At 38.0% G+C, this 19,019-nt stretch overlaps 1 protein-coding gene across 1 annotated transcript; it reads right to left on the bottom strand.

The window, feature by feature from the left end:
• Window positions 1–7,156: 7,156 nt before the first annotated feature.
• LOC145503251 (uncharacterized) lies at window positions 7,157–16,719 on the bottom strand. The gene is made up of 3 exons (XM_081482743.1): window positions 15,088–16,719; window positions 8,140–8,220; window positions 7,157–7,530 (listed from the first exon to the last, which is right to left on the bottom strand). The coding sequence occupies exon 1, from the start codon at window positions 16,207–16,209 to the stop codon at window positions 15,286–15,288; it is 924 nt and encodes a 307-aa protein (XP_081338869.1). The 5' UTR covers window positions 16,210–16,719; the 3' UTR covers window positions 7,157–7,530; window positions 8,140–8,220; window positions 15,088–15,285.
• Between the last annotated feature and the right edge of the window lie 2,300 nt (window positions 16,720–19,019).

The raw sequence follows: 19,019 nt of genomic DNA, 5'->3' as shown, positions 1-19,019 counted from the left end.
AGTACGTCAGGACAGTATTGACATCCCAAGTATCCCAGACAACGTTTCAGTTTAGAAAACATGCTTTTCATTGTCAATTCAACGGCGTTTAGAACTTTGTAATTATGAATACTGAAACTCAAACGTCGTGTCTTGCTTTTGAAATGTTTATCACATGTTTAAATATAAAATTAATATTAAGACCTCTCAACGAAAAACACTGTGCTGAGTAATTTGTTTTTGGTCTGCGCTTTATTGACAACGGTTTAATTTTCTTCTTACTTATGAATCTCGGCTCTTTTTAAAAGAGGCCAATTCTGAAAAATAGGGATGTCACTTGGACAATCACATTACAAAACAAGCATTACGTAAAAAGGCGAAGGATATTTGTGCAAGAATCTTATCAGAAAAACAAATTGTTGTCTAACAAGGTGTAACAATCAAGTTGGTCATATTGTGTTGGTCAAGTTCAAGCATGATTAGTACTGTGCTAGCGAGCCTCATGTAAATACTGAATTCACTTTTACCATTATCAACAGAATAAGGCAAGTTTTCATCAGTGCCAGAAAAGAAGTAGGTAGAACCTTGCTGCCAGCCAAGTCCACTTTGGTTTTCAACACCAACGGCGCATTTGCGGTTTACGTTAGCGAGAACATTTAGGAGATCTTGTAGAAGGCCGACTCTAAGCTCGGCACCTTCAATGACAGTTCCTGCATCAACTGAAATTAAATAAGCTAGTTAGTGGGATCTTAATAAAACCTTGCAAAGTTTTTATCAACCGAAATCTTGCTAAAACGTTACCAGAAGTGGTACCGATCTAGGGAAGCAGATAAAAGACTTGACAAAAGAAAAAATTAAGACTTGGTAAAAAAACTTGTTACTAGCGAGTCCACATAACGTTATCCAGTGGTTAAGTGTGAACAAAACAGACCATTCTATCCTCTGAATAGTGGTGATTTATCCGGAGAATAGCGTTATCTACCTTTCGAACAACCGTGCCTGGCGCTTTCTCTGTCGCGCAACGTTACGCTCTCTCGTTACGCTCTCGAGAGAGAGCGTAGCGTTGCGAGACAGAGAGAGGGCCATAACTGCTCTAGTTACTCTTGTTAGTGACAAACTAGCCGGGGAGGGGTTAGGCAGTCCTTATAAAAGCTATATTGGTGTGTGCCGCTGTGTAGGGTATGGTTTGCAAGCAGTTTAGTCAGGGATAGGGCAAAGAAATCAGACAGTTTTGGTCTAGAGTAGGATATCATGTCCCAAACAAGTGGCCAGAGTTTGAATAATTTAGGGTAGAGCAGGGTTTTTACTCGGGGTTCAATAATAGCAATTGAAACTCGAAAGTGACTTTGTAAGATATCGGTTCATTTAACGTATGTTGGAGTACAATAGTGACAAAGTTTCTGCATGGAAAATAACTAGTCTGGTATAGAGTAGGGCTTTAGGTGCCTTGTCTGATCATGGTCAGGTATAGGATAAGGGTTTCAATGTTCCAGGGGCAGACCCCTACCCAATGACTTACAGAGTACCTACCCCGGGCAAACTAGCTAGCGTCAGAGTACTTCCTAAACTATCAGTTTCTGACTTTCAGGAGTGGTGAGGAACCTTGAGGACAAGTTCTGGAAAGTTTTAACCCTTTTTCGTACAGTATTGTTCCCTGTGTATTCATTTTTTTTCCGAGACCGATTCTAAGTCGGTTTTTATAACTATGGAGACAATTCATTTCATTTGTCAGTCTACTAACTACAATTACTAAAAATCATTTACCTTTGCGCTTATACTTTTCGCTGTCTTGGTCTTCCAAATCCTTCGGCCTCTGCAGTTTAGCTTCGGCGTTATGAGATCGTTTTAAAAAGGCCTCCAGTTCCTATGTAGCAAAAAGCAAAACAGTCATCTCATTCAGTTGGTTTTAACTTTTTTCTCCTCTTTTGTAAACTATTTTTAGAGCTACCTTAACTGCAGCATCAACACCATGGCCGAATATCGCTCTGGAAATTAGGATCCCTCAAGTTTACCTTCATATGCATTTATGCCATGCCATAGAAAATACAGCCGATCAGAATGCAGGAAAGTCGTTGCATATTCGACGGTATTCCATGTAACCTACCCATCATGCGCCGCGCGTACGTTATATTGATTGTGTTGACCACTTATTTTCTGTTCATGGTATAAAATAGTTATGCAACGCTCTCTAGTGGTACACCATGGAATATTCCACTTATCACTTGTATTGTCTTGGTATACACACTCGCCTTAAGGTTCGTGTCATATTACGTCATGCCATGTGCTCCCATCGGGCCTCGGGAGCTTGAAGTAAAAAAAAGATCTGGTATCCGCCATATTGTCTGCTGGTGTTGTCGTGTAGTACCCGTTGCGTTTTTAAATAAAGAACATAGAAGGCAATATTGTGACAGTTCGTGTGTGTACCGAGAAAATACAATTAAGGGACTCGTGGGACATTCCATGGTATTCAATCGAAATCCTTGCATAACTTGTACATGTATGCTATCTTTAAACTGGGAGTGATTAAACACAACAAGAAAATAAATCTCACACGCTTTTAACATTCGATCACTTACTACATTCATGTGCCAAATGTTCTGAAAATTTATTTTAAAAAATAAAAGAAATGAAGTAACATTGTTAGTCTCAATGGGACATTAGCAACAGGAAAGTAAGTTATATTCGGTAAATAATTATATATATTTTTCATACTTTCAAAGAAAGCATTTTTTGACCCAGCGGTAATCAGATAAATTTGTTAATAAAATGAAATAGCATGCTAATGTCTGACGTTAAGCCGTGGGAGATCTGTGTTAGAGTTTAATAACATGCGGTAAAGCAAGAATTGAATTGATCAAGCGAAAAGTAAGATAATTTTGTCTACGGGAAAAAAAAAAATTTACCTGGCGATTGGGAACCATTTCAGGAAAGTGGTCCAAGCCAGCATCTGCTAACAATGCTTCAATTTCCCGCTTGGAAAAGAAAAAAAGCTAAAATGTTAGAATAACAGTTAGTAATATTTTAAAACTCTCTTGTCGCATTTTTATTTACACTTAATGCAATAATTTAACCTTTCAATGGCTTGTATAAGTCTCATCTTATGGTGACATAGTTGAATCAGTTTACAACACACAATAAACATCAACAACAACATGATTTGTTTACTTTACATGTAGTTGCTTACTATATATCTTTTTTTCAAATAAAGAGCGCGACAGATGTTTTTACCTTGCTTTTGGGAAGTTCTTTTGGTTCCTATGTGGAGAAAAAGATATCAAAGGACTTAGCGGTTATATTGTTTAGTGTCTAACCCATGCAAAGACGTGTTTCACCCTTTACAAAGTGTTAAAAATATAAATAAAATCCTTTCGCACGTAAATTGACTTAGTGTATTTCAATGAAATTGTGGCAGTTTCAATTTTACTTTCTTGCTAAAGTCTTTACGTAAGCGCGGGTTTCAGCTAAATGTCAGATTCTAAAAAGCACCTCGATTTGTTGAAGCTAATGTTCACGCTCTTTTCCATTTTTTACGCTCGTGTTAAAATTAGAAGTTCATTCATGGCGTAAAACGGACCACAAATGCCATAGAAATTTCAAGAGAGACGCCATTTAGGGTTGCAAACAGAGAGTTTGATTAAAGGTAATAACATTAGCCAATTCTTTATGTTACCTCTCCATTTGGATTGTTTGCTCTGATCGCAAATCCAAAGGTAGTAGTAGTAACCGAAAGGATTAACAGCAAGGAGAAGATAAAACTGAGGTGGTCCATGTTCAACCTAGAAAACAATAATAAGAACGAAGAACATTCATTACCAATGACAAGCAGTTCAGCAGCGGAACGTTGCGTCAACGACGATTTCGGTAAATGTTGGAAACAAACTGATGATTATTAAAGAGACAGTTTAGACATAGAAAATACAAGAACTGACTTACTGTTTTCCACGCTGTATATGTATCTATTTCTGCGTAGCCTGATAAGCCTCTCTGGGAAATCTCTCTGAACAGATTGTTTTATACCGTGGAACCTTGCTGTAGCCACGAAAGTTATTTTTTTTAATTCGTCTCCTTTTTTGCTTTGTCTTTGTTTGTATTTTAGTCAAAATATTTCTTGGCGCGTTCAGTTCAGTTTCTGCATCTATAAGCTCATTTTTTGCCTACTTTTTCCGTGCAGATTAAATGTAGACTAGTTTTTCGCGTCGTGTTATGTAATCGCTTATTGTTAATTATGTAACCTCATCAAGTCTATTATTTTGGCTCAAAATTCTGTATATAGCGTTGTGGTTTTTTTAAATTTGTATTCAGTCGTTGTTATTCCGGCGTGCCGTACAGATCTTTTATTATATAGTCACGAGTGTTTTACTGGAAACTACAACACCCGTAAATCAAACTTCATGCGAAACCCTATCGGAGACTCGGGTGGCGTATTTTCCATATCTTCATTAGTGAAGATATCGATAATTTCACTATCAAGTTAAATTGTACTTAAATTTGTTGGTGTACGATCGAAACATCTTCGAGTCTTCCTCGAAAGTCTTTGGTAATCTTCGGAAATTTTCGGAAAACATTCGGAATATTCCTGTGACCCTCGGACAAGATTTAAAGAATCCTCGGACATCGTCGGAAAAGCGTCAAAAACGCCGTCACAGTATGACTATACAATAAAAAGAACATTGCACGTTAGTTCGAGGATATGAATTTTATGTTCTCGTGGCAAGAACAATATCTCACGAATGAGCGAAGCTTTTTTCGTATTTGCTGTACTTTCACAGAAATTTACGAGAAACGGTCATCGTACTGTACTGGTCCGCAAATAATCCCGTCCCGCAAATGATCCCCAAATTGGACCGCAAATAATCCCGGGACCGAAACTGATTCCACCGCAAAAGGTTAAGAGTGGCGTGGACTCCATGAAAAGTCTATAGATGGACATAAGTTTTTTAATTAAAGATCAGTACCTCAAGCATAATAGCACCAATAAAAAACGTGAAACAGACTACGCAAAATACCTAATTGACTTATGTCGACCTCAAATTTTTCGTTTGGGAAACGCCCCGCTTAGAACTTTTCCCTGAACAGCTGTACGCTACTTATTATATCTGCGTCCTTGATAGACACGGGCTTCCATGAAAAAGCACAAGAGTTCTTCGTGCGAGGTACCTCAGTGCTCTTTAGGTAGATTTATTTGCATGCCGTACTTGTGGAGCTGTCGCTTTTGGTCGTCCCATTTTCTTTTTAATATATAGATCGTTTTGACCGTCACACGATAAAAAACAAATCGACAACCATCCAGTGAAAAAAACTAAGAAATTGTGATGCTATGGAAGATGAAACTAGATGAGACACTTCTCCAAGTTTTAGGCCTGTGCGTTTCCCCAAACTTCAGGTATTTGTCGAAATGTTTCTCAGAAATTTACGGAGCCCGGTATGAAAACGCCATGTTGGTGTACATCCGCAGTACACCAATATTCAATTGTTCAATAATCGCCAATGTACTCAGTTTATTTCTCAATTAAATATGTAGTACGCGCTCAAAACAAAGGGACCTTACTACCGATTTGACGCATTATAATCCATTTAATATTTTCGCTCGCACACGATTGGTCTAAACGCGTCACGTGACTGAATATGCTACGGCTAAAACTCGGGACTTCGAGAGATAATCATTCCCCGATTTTCAAAACAGCACGCGTTGAGAAAAACTGAAATATTTGAAGGATAATAAGCATAATAACCTCCATTTGACACGAAAACATGCTCGGATATTTGCAATTGGACATTATCTGTTCCTCCAAGCTTACAGTTTTCCTCAAACTACGCTCTCGGAAAGGTGATTCTCGGAACACATAAGGTCCGCGGACAAATATCCAGGCTTATTTTCTCGCCAAATGGTGGCTATTATTGATTTGTAATCCATGGAATATTTCCGCCTTCGCACGATTGGTCAAAGCGCGCCCGTCCCTGACTGGATATACTCAAACTAAAACTAGGGAATATCCGAGTAATATTCCCCAATGTCAAAACTGCGAAACATATTTGAAGGATAATAACACGGGATAGCCTTTTGAACAGATAATGTCTGCAGACAAATATCCTAGAATATTTGCTCGCCAAATGGAGGATAATGTTTATATATCAACAATTTTCCGTAATTATCAACTAAACAAAAGAATCGCCTCCACAGATCAATTATACCAAGCCGAATGTAGTAAATCTACGATGTTTCATAAGAATCCGTTGCAAACTCATAAAACCATAGGATCCCAAAGTGAGAAAGAAATGTACGCCAGGGGATAAGCGTTGCCCCTCATGGCATACATTTCTTTGTAAAAATTGGCAAGTTCTTTGTCCCATCTTTTTATGAGTTCGTCACGAACAAGAACTTGAAGAAAAAAAATGATTGCCGATTGTTTCAAGCCTTACCAATCAACCATCCTTGTTTATTTTTGGTTGAGTATCCTTCTAATTTTGAAATTTATCATATAATTAAGAAGAAAAAAAAAACAGACTTGAAATCATCACAGTGTTCGTGTCGGTATCCTCAATTTCGTTCCCAGGGCTTCTCACTTTTCCCTCCCATTCTCTAAGGGAAAAGCCTTGGAAACTAAGTTATAGAATCCTTTGCACTGCAGGCCAAAGACGGTCATCCTCTGCACGCGTAATCTCAAGTTGAAAGTCGAAAGAACAAAAGCAAAACACAAACTATGTGAAGCGAAAAGAGTGAATTCATGTAGTGAGGGCCAAGTGAGAGCTTGTACGAAGTATAATTCCCCGCAGTCTGCTTTTGGTTTTCTGCCTGTTTCCACTCAAAACGTTTTACAGAGAGGAAAAAAAGATACACATTATTTTACAACTGAGAAAGAAATGATCTCGGAGATAGTTCTGCGTGCACACCGAACAAATTTGGCGACGAGCAGTGATTTAGGGCAGAGGTAGAATCGTACTGGAGGGGGGAGTAGGTCCTTTCTTCCGGGATTCTACAATACCAAGAGGAACTTATAGAACTTGTTTTGCGGTTCAGTTTCTGAGCTGGCCAGTTATTCTGGGTTTTAAGGAACACCGAATAAACTATTATGAACCTACAGGAGGAGACGAAGACAAAAAATGATCCCGAAACAGTCCTATATATAGAATATATATAGTGTAACACTTGGACACATTATGTGGCACATAAATAGGCTTTTTAACTTTGTTTAATTCAGTATTTTCTTTTAAATTGTAATTATCTAATGAAAACACATACAATTAATTTATCACAACTTTGCTAAAGTTATTAGTTGCTATTCCATATCCACAAGCTCACTTCAACATGTTTAGACACGTTGAAATAATTTGAAAGAGTTGTCATTTACAACAAGTGAAATAAAATCTGACTTTCCTAAACCAAAAAATTAAAAGAAATCTTTGTAGTGCGACTTAAAATGTATTGATCTGTTTGCTTCTTTAGGTAATTTCAACCTCTTCCTGCTCTTCCTCTTCCTCTTTTCCATCTTCTGTCTCAAATTGTCATCTGTATTTCTTCACCGGATCACTAGCAGGTGAATCCTACAAAGCCTGAGGAGCGAAGAATTATACATGTATTTCAACTCATCTAATTATACTGTGAGGGGATGAGGGCAGCTAGTTGCCGGATTTGGTGGTCTTGAAGGTTCGATGAAAGCAATCAATATTAGAAAACAGACAACCTTTTCGCAACTAATATCACACTGACATACACCGCTAAGCAAGTCTTAATCTCTAAATCATGTGCCCTTGGATAGGAACAAATACATCAATTGAAAACGCATGTGGTAGATAAAGCAAATACATAAACAATAGCCTTCATTTGGCGCGAAAATATGCTCAGATATTTGTCCGTGGACATGATCTGTTCCGAGATGCGAACAGTTTCCGAGAGCGAAGTTTGAGGAAAACTTTGAGCTTCGAGGAACAGATAATATCCAAGGACAAATATCCGAGCATATTTTCAAAGACAAATGGAGGCTGTTGTGTTTATTATCCTTCAAATATTTTTGGCAACACGCGCAGTTTCGAAAATCGAGGAATATTCTCGGATATTCCGTTTTAGCTGGGGAATATTCGGTCACGGGACGCGTTTAGACCAATCGCGCGCGAGCGAAAATATTTGATGGATCATAACTGTTGTTATGCTTCAACCATTACCTTTTCCTCAAGTGAACCGCTTTTGTAGATTGACGAGGCAGACACAGCGACAGCAAGGCACTAAATCAACAATTTGAAACCCTAAAGAAGAAAATTAGGTAGATGAACTTTTTTAAAATTACTTCGCTTATCAATTGAATTAGCGAGTGAATATTTTACAGTGAGGATCCCGCGGCATGCGGCACAAGTGTGACCTGTTTTAATTAATTCGTATTGTTTCGTGCAGATCATCTAATTAGAAGCCAGGATTGCTTGAAGAAAGACAATTCAAAACAGTAAGTGATCGTGCGGGAAAGATAAAGTTCAAACTTTACAGTTTTGGTTTCTAAATCGTACTCAAAACTAATTTGCAGGTCCAAAATGTGAAGTGTTTACCACAAAACCCGATAAACAGGCATCTGGTTGACACCCTATTTGCCCGGCAACAACTTAAAACTCAAGAAGTGATGAAAGATACTTTCTAGCGACAGTATAAATGCACTCTTGCGTACTTTAACTGGAAAATACGACAACATTTCTGGGTATATTTTGTTGTCTTGCTTTTCTGCATGGATCTAGCAGCAGACAAATGACAAACGAAAAGAAAAACTTGCCATTTTTCTGTTGTGAAAAAGCAGCAAGTCTTCTTTCTTCTTGTAACTGATGCAAAGTAGTGTGGATAAAGGTTCATATCAGCGAACCCTTAGTAAATATTCTGAAGGTTGCTCAATGTCACCTCACTCCGGCCTAATCGGCTGATGTTTGAAAATGTTACACCTTGATTTGACCCTACCTTGTTTCAGTGCATTGCTGGCAGAGCTGAAATGACAGGAAGTGGCGCTGAAACGGTGTCGCTATTTTCGACCAAAGCTCGTATGCTAGGTGGCCTCGTTTCATCACTTCCTTGAGACATGAATACATAAAGCCTACCTTACTGTATAATAATAATAAAACAATTGAGTATTGGATTAATAAATGGTTTGGGGCAACTTGTGGCTGATTTTTAAAATTACAAAGACTTGCTCAATTAGCAATGAATTTATCTTTTCTTGGATTTATTCTCATGGATCATAAAAGATTTTCGTAATGGGAGCGTGACGTTACGGTAAAGGACCTCTTCATCCAGGCTTAGGTTTTTGCAACGCACAGTAGTACTACAACTGAAGGAAGTGCAAAAGGGGCAAAAAAAGATATCTTTTATCATAATAAGGATAAAGATAAATTGCCAGAGCCCTCAGAAGTAAAACGTGTTCAAAGTCTCACTGAGAATTATCGCTGATTTAGCGTGAGAGGTCATGTTTACAGCAAGCAAAAAATCGAAAAAACTAAGATTGCTTTACAACTACTAGAACTGACAGTTCCAAAAAGCTAAAACGAGGACATATTGAAAAGAATGGTACAGCAGTCTGAATATGAAAAATTCTCTGATGGCAACTGTCCCAATGATCGTGCCTTCCTCTTTCCATCATCATTTGAATACACTATTTAATATATGGGGAGTCACTGTGATCTAGGCAGAGTACTGGTAGAATATCGGCCCGAGGTCTTGACAGTACGGATCGAACGTCTCGACGTCCGTACAAAAAAAAAAAAAAAAAAAAAGAAAGACGGAGGGCCGATATTCTCCCCGTACGGTCCCGAGTATGCTTGGTTAATAAGAGATTACAGGGCTGAAAATGTTTATATTTATATAAAACAAATCCCACAATCACGGACTGGAAAAAGCGCGCAATTCTGACTGGGAGCCGTCTGACGTTAAACAAATCAGAAGGGAAAGAGAGTTGGAAGAAAAAGAAAAGGATTAGTTTTGTTCTTTCAGGAACGTAAGTCATGCAACAAACAGCTTCAAGAATGATCGCGCGGGCCTCAAGAGTGATCACGCGGGCTTCAAGAGCGATCACGAGGGCTTCAAGAGTGATCGCGCGGGATCATTCAGGACAACGCTCGGTCCAGTTACTGAGAGAACATTAGACCGGCAATAGAGCAATCTAATTGGTTGATTTTAGTTATTGGCCCTCTGAACTAACTTAGTCATGTTACAAACTTATTAAAAAATGACTCACAAGATTTTGTTTTGTTCTTTCTTTGTTTTTTAGTTTTTTGCTGATAGCGTGACATTTCAGATAAACAACAAATCAAGTTAAAATACATCCGAAAAAAGAGGGAAATTCTAAACTTTTCAAACAAGTTTTGTTTCAATTTTTAAGTCGATAGATCTTAGTTTTTGGTATATTTTGCTTATAATAAACCTGACTTCTCAAATTTTATACATCAGAGACACTTCACATATTTCATTCTCGAAGGTTCCGGTATTAAATATCTCCTCCTTCTCACTACCATGATGTAAGATATCTTTAGTCTCACCCCCTTTGCACTTCCTTCAGTTATGGTACTACTGCACATCGCACAAACCTGAACCGAACACGTGTAATTCAGTTCCTGAACCTCCACACAACTAGAGAACGATCTTAGCGCCGCCACTGGGTACATGAATGATTTGAAGCGGAACCGGAACTGGTTGTGCCATGCGCAGTACTACCATAACTGAAGGAAGAGCATTCTCGTCCCCAGAGCCCACGGTCCTTCTGACCTGCGGCAGGGATCGAGGGCTCTGGCCGGACCCGATTTTCTGAGCATGCGCAGAGTATTCGTTTCGTATTCTCAGCCAATCATATTTGCCAGATTTGACGGGAAGTCCGTGATTCGGGGACTTCCGGTGTTGGACCAGCCCAGAGCTCTATATCTCTTATTATTATTATTATTATTATTATTATTATTATTATTATTATTATTATTATTATTATTTACTTATTTATTTTTATAATTACATTACATTCATTAAGTTACACTACCACACACTTCTACACTACATAGTAATTTACTTAATTACTTTACATACTACTTTTACATTCACATTGTATACTACACTACTTCACACTACTTATACTTAACACCCGAAACGGAAATAAATCAGTAAGGTTTACAACGCTTACAACACTACATAAGTGTCTCTAATTAATGAGAGGCTTCCACTTTCCTTTGTGGATTTTAAGTCGGTTGTTCTTTATGGCTATAGATAGTTCATTGGATTCTGTGTGATCTAATTTTATCATGAGATGACGCAATGATGGTAAAATATTCTTCAGACGACTGTGGTAAATAACTAGCTTTCCAGCGATGATAATATGATTTAAAAGCAACCAATGAGTCCTTTTTTGCGTCAATCCAAAAATTATGTCACAGTCGTTTAGAGAATCGATAGCAATGTTCAAGGATTTAAGCCAAAGAACAACAGACATCCAGAATGCTACAATGAAATCACATCTACAAAAAAGATGCTCGAGAGATTCATCTGAAAATTTGCAAAAAGTGCAGAGGGGTGAATCAATCATTTTCATTTTGTATAAGGATTTGTTGGTAAAAATTATTCGATTTAGTAATTTATACCGAAAAACTCTTGTTTTAGTGTCAAGCGCGACAACATGAGGAATTTGATAGATCACTTCTCAATTAAGATAAGCACTATTCTGAAACAAGGTACCAAATTTATGCCGTGCTGAAGGATACACCTGAATAATTTCTATAAGGTTCCAATACAATTTCGAGGAGGTGATTGAATCAAGAGGAAGAGTACTATCTTTTAAGGAAAGAGTGTACCTGAGCATGATATTCCGAGAGTCAACTGAAGTGTTAGCTGAAGTTTCAGCTGAAGTGTCAGCTGAAGTGTCAGCTGAAGTGTCGTCTTTGGAGTTGATGAGCTTTTTCCATGTGAGAGGAATGGAATTGAAGAGACCAAACAGTAACAAATAATCATTAAAATTTAGCCTTTCCGCCTTGAAAAAAGTCCAAGGTTTAAGGCTACCAGTATTTTTTAAGATATTAGCAAGAGATATGAGACCTTTTGAGAAGAGCGTCTTGTTGGAAATAGGTTTACCACCGATGCAGAGGAATTGGTTATTCCATAGTAGTTGATTTAAGGCTTGTTCACGGGACAAAATGGGTTTTACGGATAGATTGCACCAGACTTCGAAACATTCCCTATAGAAATTTGGAAGACAGCTTAGGCAAGTCAGCAACACTGAAATTGTGATGCAAGAGAAACTTACCACCATAATCTTTCAGAGAAAAGGAGAGTATTTGCCTCGAAGGGCTAATATAATCTTCAGTATATTTTTTAAGACACATAATACGTTGCATAACGATCATTGTCTGAATGTGAGGCGTTCTCAATCCGCCGTTTTTATAGTCGCTTATGAAAGCAAGGCGCTTTATCTTATCCTTACCTTTCCAAATGAAGCTATAAATAGTAGAATCGATTAGCTTAATAATATTTTTTTGTAAGAGAAATGAGAGATGCACGAAACATAAACTTGTGTATGACAAATCTCTTCACAATTTGAATTTTCCCATATAAAGTGAGGTGTCTCCATTTCCATCTTTTCAAAGTTTTCGATAGCGATTTCAATATATTTTCGAAATTTAGTTCCTGTCTTTTGCGCAAATCATAGGTGAAATGGACGCCTAGAATTTTCATAGGTTTGTTAATTTTCTCAATGTTGATGTGTGAGGGGTTGCCACAGGGCTTCAGTTTTCTCAGTATTCAACTTCAAACCAGATCAGATACCAAATCTATCTAGCGTGATGGAAAGGCGTTCAAAGGACTTAATACCTTGTAAAAATGTCGTCAGGTCATCAGCAAAGGCTGTTAATTTAATTTACCTGTTTTCCACCATAATTCTTATGTTCTTGTCGTGCCGAATATTAATTAGCAAAAGTTCAAGGGCAATAATGAAAAGGTACGCTGACAGCGGATCGCCCTGTCTTACGCCTCTGCATACTTCAAACATTTGGGTTGAAAAACCATTGTTTAGAATGCAGCTTGATATATTGCAGTATAAAACGGAAACACATGAAATGAACCATTTACCAAAATGAACGAATTTAATGCTTTGAATAAAAAAGACCAACTTAGTGAGTCAAAGGCTTTTTCGAAATCAAATGCAACCATAAGTCCAGGTATTTGTTTAATTTTGGTGTATTCCATGATATCGTCAATTGTGCGAACCGCATCAAATATCGTTCTGCCTTTGACATAAGCGTATTGATCAACTTGTATAATCGCTGGTAAAACGTTTGCTATGCGTATAGCAATGGCCTTCGAGGCGGTCTTAACATCGACATTTAAAAGGGAGATTGGTCGCCAATTCTTAATGTATCTCCTGTCGCTATCTTTCTTGCCGATCAATCTAATAATAGCTCGTTTTTGTGAATTAGATAACTCACCATGCTCGTAAGGATAATTTAAGGCATCAGTGAGTTGATGACCTAGTAAGTTCCAGAAACCTTTGTAAAAGTCGGCCGTAAGACCATCATTACTGACCGGGAGCCTTACCATTTGAAAACATTGGCAGAGCTTCATAACATTCCACGAGCGAAAGCTTGCCTTCTCAAGCCATCATTGATTCTTCACTTAGAATCGGAATGTTGTTGTCTAAAAAAGTTGAACACAGTTCTTCATTTAAGTCAGGATCTTGCTTGCCGTATTAGTTCTGGTAATAGTATCTTAGTTCATTCATTATGGATTGTGGATTAACCGATATTCTTCCTTTAGAATCAAAAAGCCGGTGAATGGTAGATTGACCGGATCTTGAGTTTTCTAGAATAAGGAAATATTTCGAATTTTTTTCGCATTTTTCATACCAATTGATTCTAGATCTCACTATGTTACCGCGCACAATATAGTCGAATAATAGTTCATATTCATATTTCGCAGCATCAAGGTCGTACATATTTTTTTCTGAAGGATCACTATTACACGACAAATCGCATTGCTTAACTTTCTGTTCAGCTGTCGCAAGACGGGCTCTGCGCTCTCTAACTTTTTGCTTGCTGTATTTAATTGATGCTTGTCTAATTCTGTATTTAATTAAGTCCCATAAGACCTGTTTGTCATTAACATCTTTGAATTCGTCAAGCCATTTAGGATAATTCGAAGAGATGAGTTGAATATAAGAAGCGTCCTCTAAAAGGCTAGAGTTGAATTTCCATGCAATAAGAAGGACCAAATTTTTGCTCATCTAAATTATTAAGCGTTAGAGTAATTGCCGAGTGATCCGACTTAATGGCAGGAATTAGATTTGTTTCGGTTAAATCATCTTGAATTTCCGTGCTAACGAGCCAGTAATTCAAGCGTCGTCTTACTAAGGGTTTTTTCTGCGTCCAAGTAAACTGCTTTTTTTCAGGTTTATGAATTCTCCAAATGTCGATGAGGTCATTTTCTGTCATTATCTTATTGATTTTTTTGACAGATGGCTTGGACTCGATTCTTCCTCCTAAATTATCAAGACTGGGGTCGAGATGGCAGTTAAAGTCGCCACCAAAAATGATTTGGCAGTTACGGTCCAGATCCAAATTTTATAGAGTATTAGCAACACCATCAAAGAAAACACATTGCTCCTGATTGCTCGTCGGTGCATATAAATTTACGAGAATGAAAGGTGCATCTTGAACGAGAGCTTCCACAAAGATATATCGGCCCTCGCTATCCCCCAGCACGTGCTTGATATCAATTTGGAGGTTTTCATGGAAACTGAGCATGAGAACACCTTTACTATGATTTGTGCCGTGCGCAAACAACATTTTACCTCGCCATTGCAGCTAAAATTGATTTTCAGTCTCTTGGGAACTGTAAGTTTCTTGCAGAAAAGCGATGTCAACCTTTTGTTTCTTAATCCATGTTGAAATTGTTTTACGTTTATGAAAGTCACGAATCCCTCGAGCATTAAGGACAACAGCTTAAAATTAAAATTAGCCATTTTCAAGTGAAAGTGTTATAAATAAGATCTTACAACAATTGAAAGTGGAGCCTAGCGAACAATACTTGACACGCCTATTGAAATTCTGAAATTCTAAAACCTTTATGCACACACACGAAACAAAACACACAACAACGTACAGCGATATACATACCCACTGCCCCAAGACAAGTTGTAAGGGCGTCATCCTCTCCAGGCGTCATGTACGCCCAGCAGCACTAACAGCTAATGAAAAATACCTGCCTATGTCATTGTTAATTAAAAATTAAAAAAAACAGCTCTTGCATAATTATGGAAAGCACTTTACAGGAATAGCTATTCGAATAAAGACAACAACAAAGTGAAAACTGAGTCAGAAAAATGGATCGTTTGCTGGGATATATTTGCCACTAAGATATAGACGGTCGGGCTGAGCTTTGTTAAAAATCGCTTTTAAAACTCTTCGCTTCGCCTCCTTAAATTTAGACATTTGGGCCTTACGCAAATTGTACAACTCCTTAGGAATGTCTTCATACACAGCATAGTTAGTACCCTTTAACTTACTTCGCGCCAGCTCCAAAACTTCCTGACAGTCAGAGCAGCGAAGAAATCTGGCCAAAATTGGACGTGGGCTCTTTCTGTTAGGTTTTTCAAGACGATGAATGGGTTGAAACTCAATTCTCTTCTGTGGTTCCGTCATCGATAGCTCGTCTGCCATAAACTTGTAAATAACTGCCGCTGTGTTCTCGCTTGATCCTTCACGGGCATCAGAGATGTTGTCATTTGAAGTAATCTTTTCTGGGATGCCTACAAATTTAAATTTCTCTCTTCTGCTGTAGGTTTCTGAATACAGAATCTGTTTGGGCAGTTCGTCGATGTTCGAAGAACAATTATCTTTGATGTCGTAGGCATTCTTCTTCAAATCTGAAATATCGTCTTCACAAAAGCATAAACTTTCTTTCAACTCATCTACCGATTTGTTGATAGTCTTGGTTTTTGAGTCGAGAACGGAGACTTCTTTCTCAAGTTGGCTCATGGACATTTCGATGCTAGATACAGAAGTAGAGAGGTTGTTCAGACGAAGTTCAATCTCGTCTAGCGTGTCAAGCTTGGACAGTTTAGCTAAGATAAGGTCGACTTTCTCGGCCAAACCTTCCGGCATTCCGATAGCTTCGAGAATGGTGTCGTCGCAGCTGGAACTTTCTTTCCTTTCCTTTGCCCCAGTCAAACGCACAAAAACGTCAGGTAACTTTGGACTTCTCAAATTACTTTCAACAGTAGAATTCAGCTTATCCATGAACAGAATATTAGGCAAAGTAGTAAAATTTCTGTGGATAGTTGCAAACACGTCTTCACTCCTCCATGACACGTGCGTTTTCCTTCATAGAGCTTGCTTTTTTATAATATTTTTCTATTTTTTTGTCTACCCCGTATAAATTGAAAAAAAAAAGAAAAGATCCCACCTCATCAGAATTAAACAAGGACAACAAATTTAAAACATTCAAATTTCAATAAGTTTTCAAACATTGGAATAGCACGCTGCTATTTGTTTTTCATAAATAAATGGGTGTCTGCATTTTCTAATCCATTTTGCGTAAATGTTCTGTTTTTATCATAGAGGTGTTTCTTTACATCCCCCATGCGGCTCTGCCTGCCTTGTCGGCTCGTGCTCATCCCCCAATGGTGGAGTTCTTTGTCCTGCATTTAAATTACCGTTGACTCCAATTTGTCTTGGTCCAACAATTTTGCTTTCAAGTTCCTTAGCTTCTGCAGTAGTTTCTCGTGACAACAACTGAATCAAGGCTACGCGAAAATCTCTTAATCTAACAGCGTAAATTAAAGGATTAAACAACGAATTCAAAACAGGCAATAAAGTAATTATATAAGACGCAGTAACCTTTATATTGGAAGGGATTCTTTCCTTGAAAGAGACCAGAATAACAGCAGAGATATGTGATGGAATATAGTACAGGGAAATAAAAAGCAATATATTAACAGTCGTGTAAAAAGCTTTCCTTTTCTTGAGTAACTTTTCCTTGCCGGGCTTCTAAAGAAACTTGGTTAGCAACAATTTGTTTTTTGTTGCGACAGACTTCTTTGTATACAGAGACATTGAAGTAAATGTGGAGAATGATTAGTAGCGTTTCAAAAACTATTAGAATTGCTGTTTGCGAAAGGTCTGCGCTGAAAAGGATAATGGCTGCAGCCCACGCCAGAGCAGACGCCATGATGTGCGAACTTCAGTGACCTGGGTCTCGTGTGTGAAGGGGTGTTTTATCGCAACATAACGCTCGGCGCTCATCAAAATTAAGTGGCTAAATGAAGCCCGTAAACATATTAATGTGACGCTGTTTGATAGCTCGTTTATGGTACAAAACATGATGTCACCTCTGAGAAGTGAACTTAATTCGTTTGCAATAGATAGCGGTTGAAGAGCTAGTCCAACTCCAAGGTCAGTTGTTGATAAGCAGGCGAGTGCTATGTTAGATTTGGTGCGAAGCTGTGGGTTGGTTTTCACTGCAACTATCACCAGCATGTTGAGCAAAATTATGAAAGGACAGGCGAGAGCGTTGGCGACCATTCTGGTGATGAATACAGCGCGCACATCAGGAGAAATGTTCGCGAGATTTCGAAGATAAAGGCAGAAAGTAGAACTAGAGAAAGCAGTGTTGCTCGTAGTGTTATTCATCTTTGCTCCGATCCTGACTCGTCAAGGCTTCTTCACTTTGCGTTGCTGAGTTGGTTTTCTTGCGTTTTGCGCTTTGCTTGCTAGTTTCCATGAAGATTTGTATAAAAGTAGAATTGCACACTTTTGATTATATCATTTCCCTTAGTTTAAAAACAAATTATTTTAATCACCTGTCTACAATTTAATGAACTAATTTGCATCATTTCATTAGCAAACTATGGTTAAGTGTCTGGCAATTTTTAATCTTCAGTACACGTGAGCTAAATTTATTATGCACTGGGAAAAAGATCTTCAATAGAAAGTAATCAATAGATATATATCATAGGAGAATTTTGAACCGCTAAGTGCATCGAGCAAGCGGTGATTTGCAATGTTTGGTCGTTCCCTTGTTGTTCTTAACACGTTAAGCATTTTTCCTACCTCGGTTTCTGTACTAAGAGTTTAAGTAATGGCATTAAAATATCTGAAATATTCATGCGTTTACCATGCAAAATTTTGTGATTTACAATTCTGTCTGACACCTCGCCGCCACAAGGGTCGCTGTTTTCCAAATAGGAAATATTCTTCTTGTATTGTTTCATTTTCTTGTAGTGTTAAAAATCTGTGTTATCTTTGCGTTCCTACGATACACAGAACTTGTTTAATACTACTATATGTTACGTTCAATAATGCTGCTTATTTTCGCGAGAGATGATGGTCGTATCGAGAGGTGATTGTCGTTTCTGTTGGAGTCATCCTAACAGCGTGCAAGAAACTGTTTATTAAATGCTATTTTTAAGAACTTAACTCTATCTTTATCTATTTTTTTGCCGTTAGTCTTAGAACTAATGTGTCCTCCATACGCGTGTATCTCTTAGGCCGGGAATCAGTTAGCCAGCAAACAGGGTCAATTTCCAGCCATGTTTAGTGGCTACGTTTGGTCAATAAAGAATGATTCCAGCTATAAAATTCAAACAAACGTTTAGACCAAAAAGAAATTTAATGGCTTATACATATTCAAGGTGCAATTTGTCAAGCTTTAGTGAAGAGACTTTTTAAGTTTCCGGTGACTTTGGACTGAATACCTATTTTGCCAATAGTTACACGGAAATTCCCTCGTCTGTTCTCTTTGCGGTTCTCAGTTAGCAGTAGTGCAATGTTAAAACTGCATTGGTAGGTTGTCTTCTAATTAGTTTTTTTCCTTGCAAAAGTTGAAAGCTCTAGATGAAATAGGATGAAAATGGAATCAACTCAAATCAAATATAATCAGTATATTTACTTATTTTTTTAATTCCTGTTATTATCCGTCAAACAGCTGTGAGATGAGCACTCTCTCCCAGGCATTGGAGCGCTTACATGCTAGACGGGGTAGTCCATCTTCCCTGGGCATCCTGTCTACTTGCCCGAGACATCCTTCTAGGAAACCTTTCCTTTTTAAA

The sequence above is a fragment of the Orbicella franksi genome, chromosome 11, assembly GCF_964199315.1.
Source record: "Orbicella franksi chromosome 11, jaOrbFran1.1, whole genome shotgun sequence".
Classification (NCBI taxonomy): domain Eukaryota; kingdom Metazoa; phylum Cnidaria; class Anthozoa; order Scleractinia; family Merulinidae; genus Orbicella; species Orbicella franksi.
This window is presented reverse-complemented; position numbering and strand designations above follow the sequence as displayed.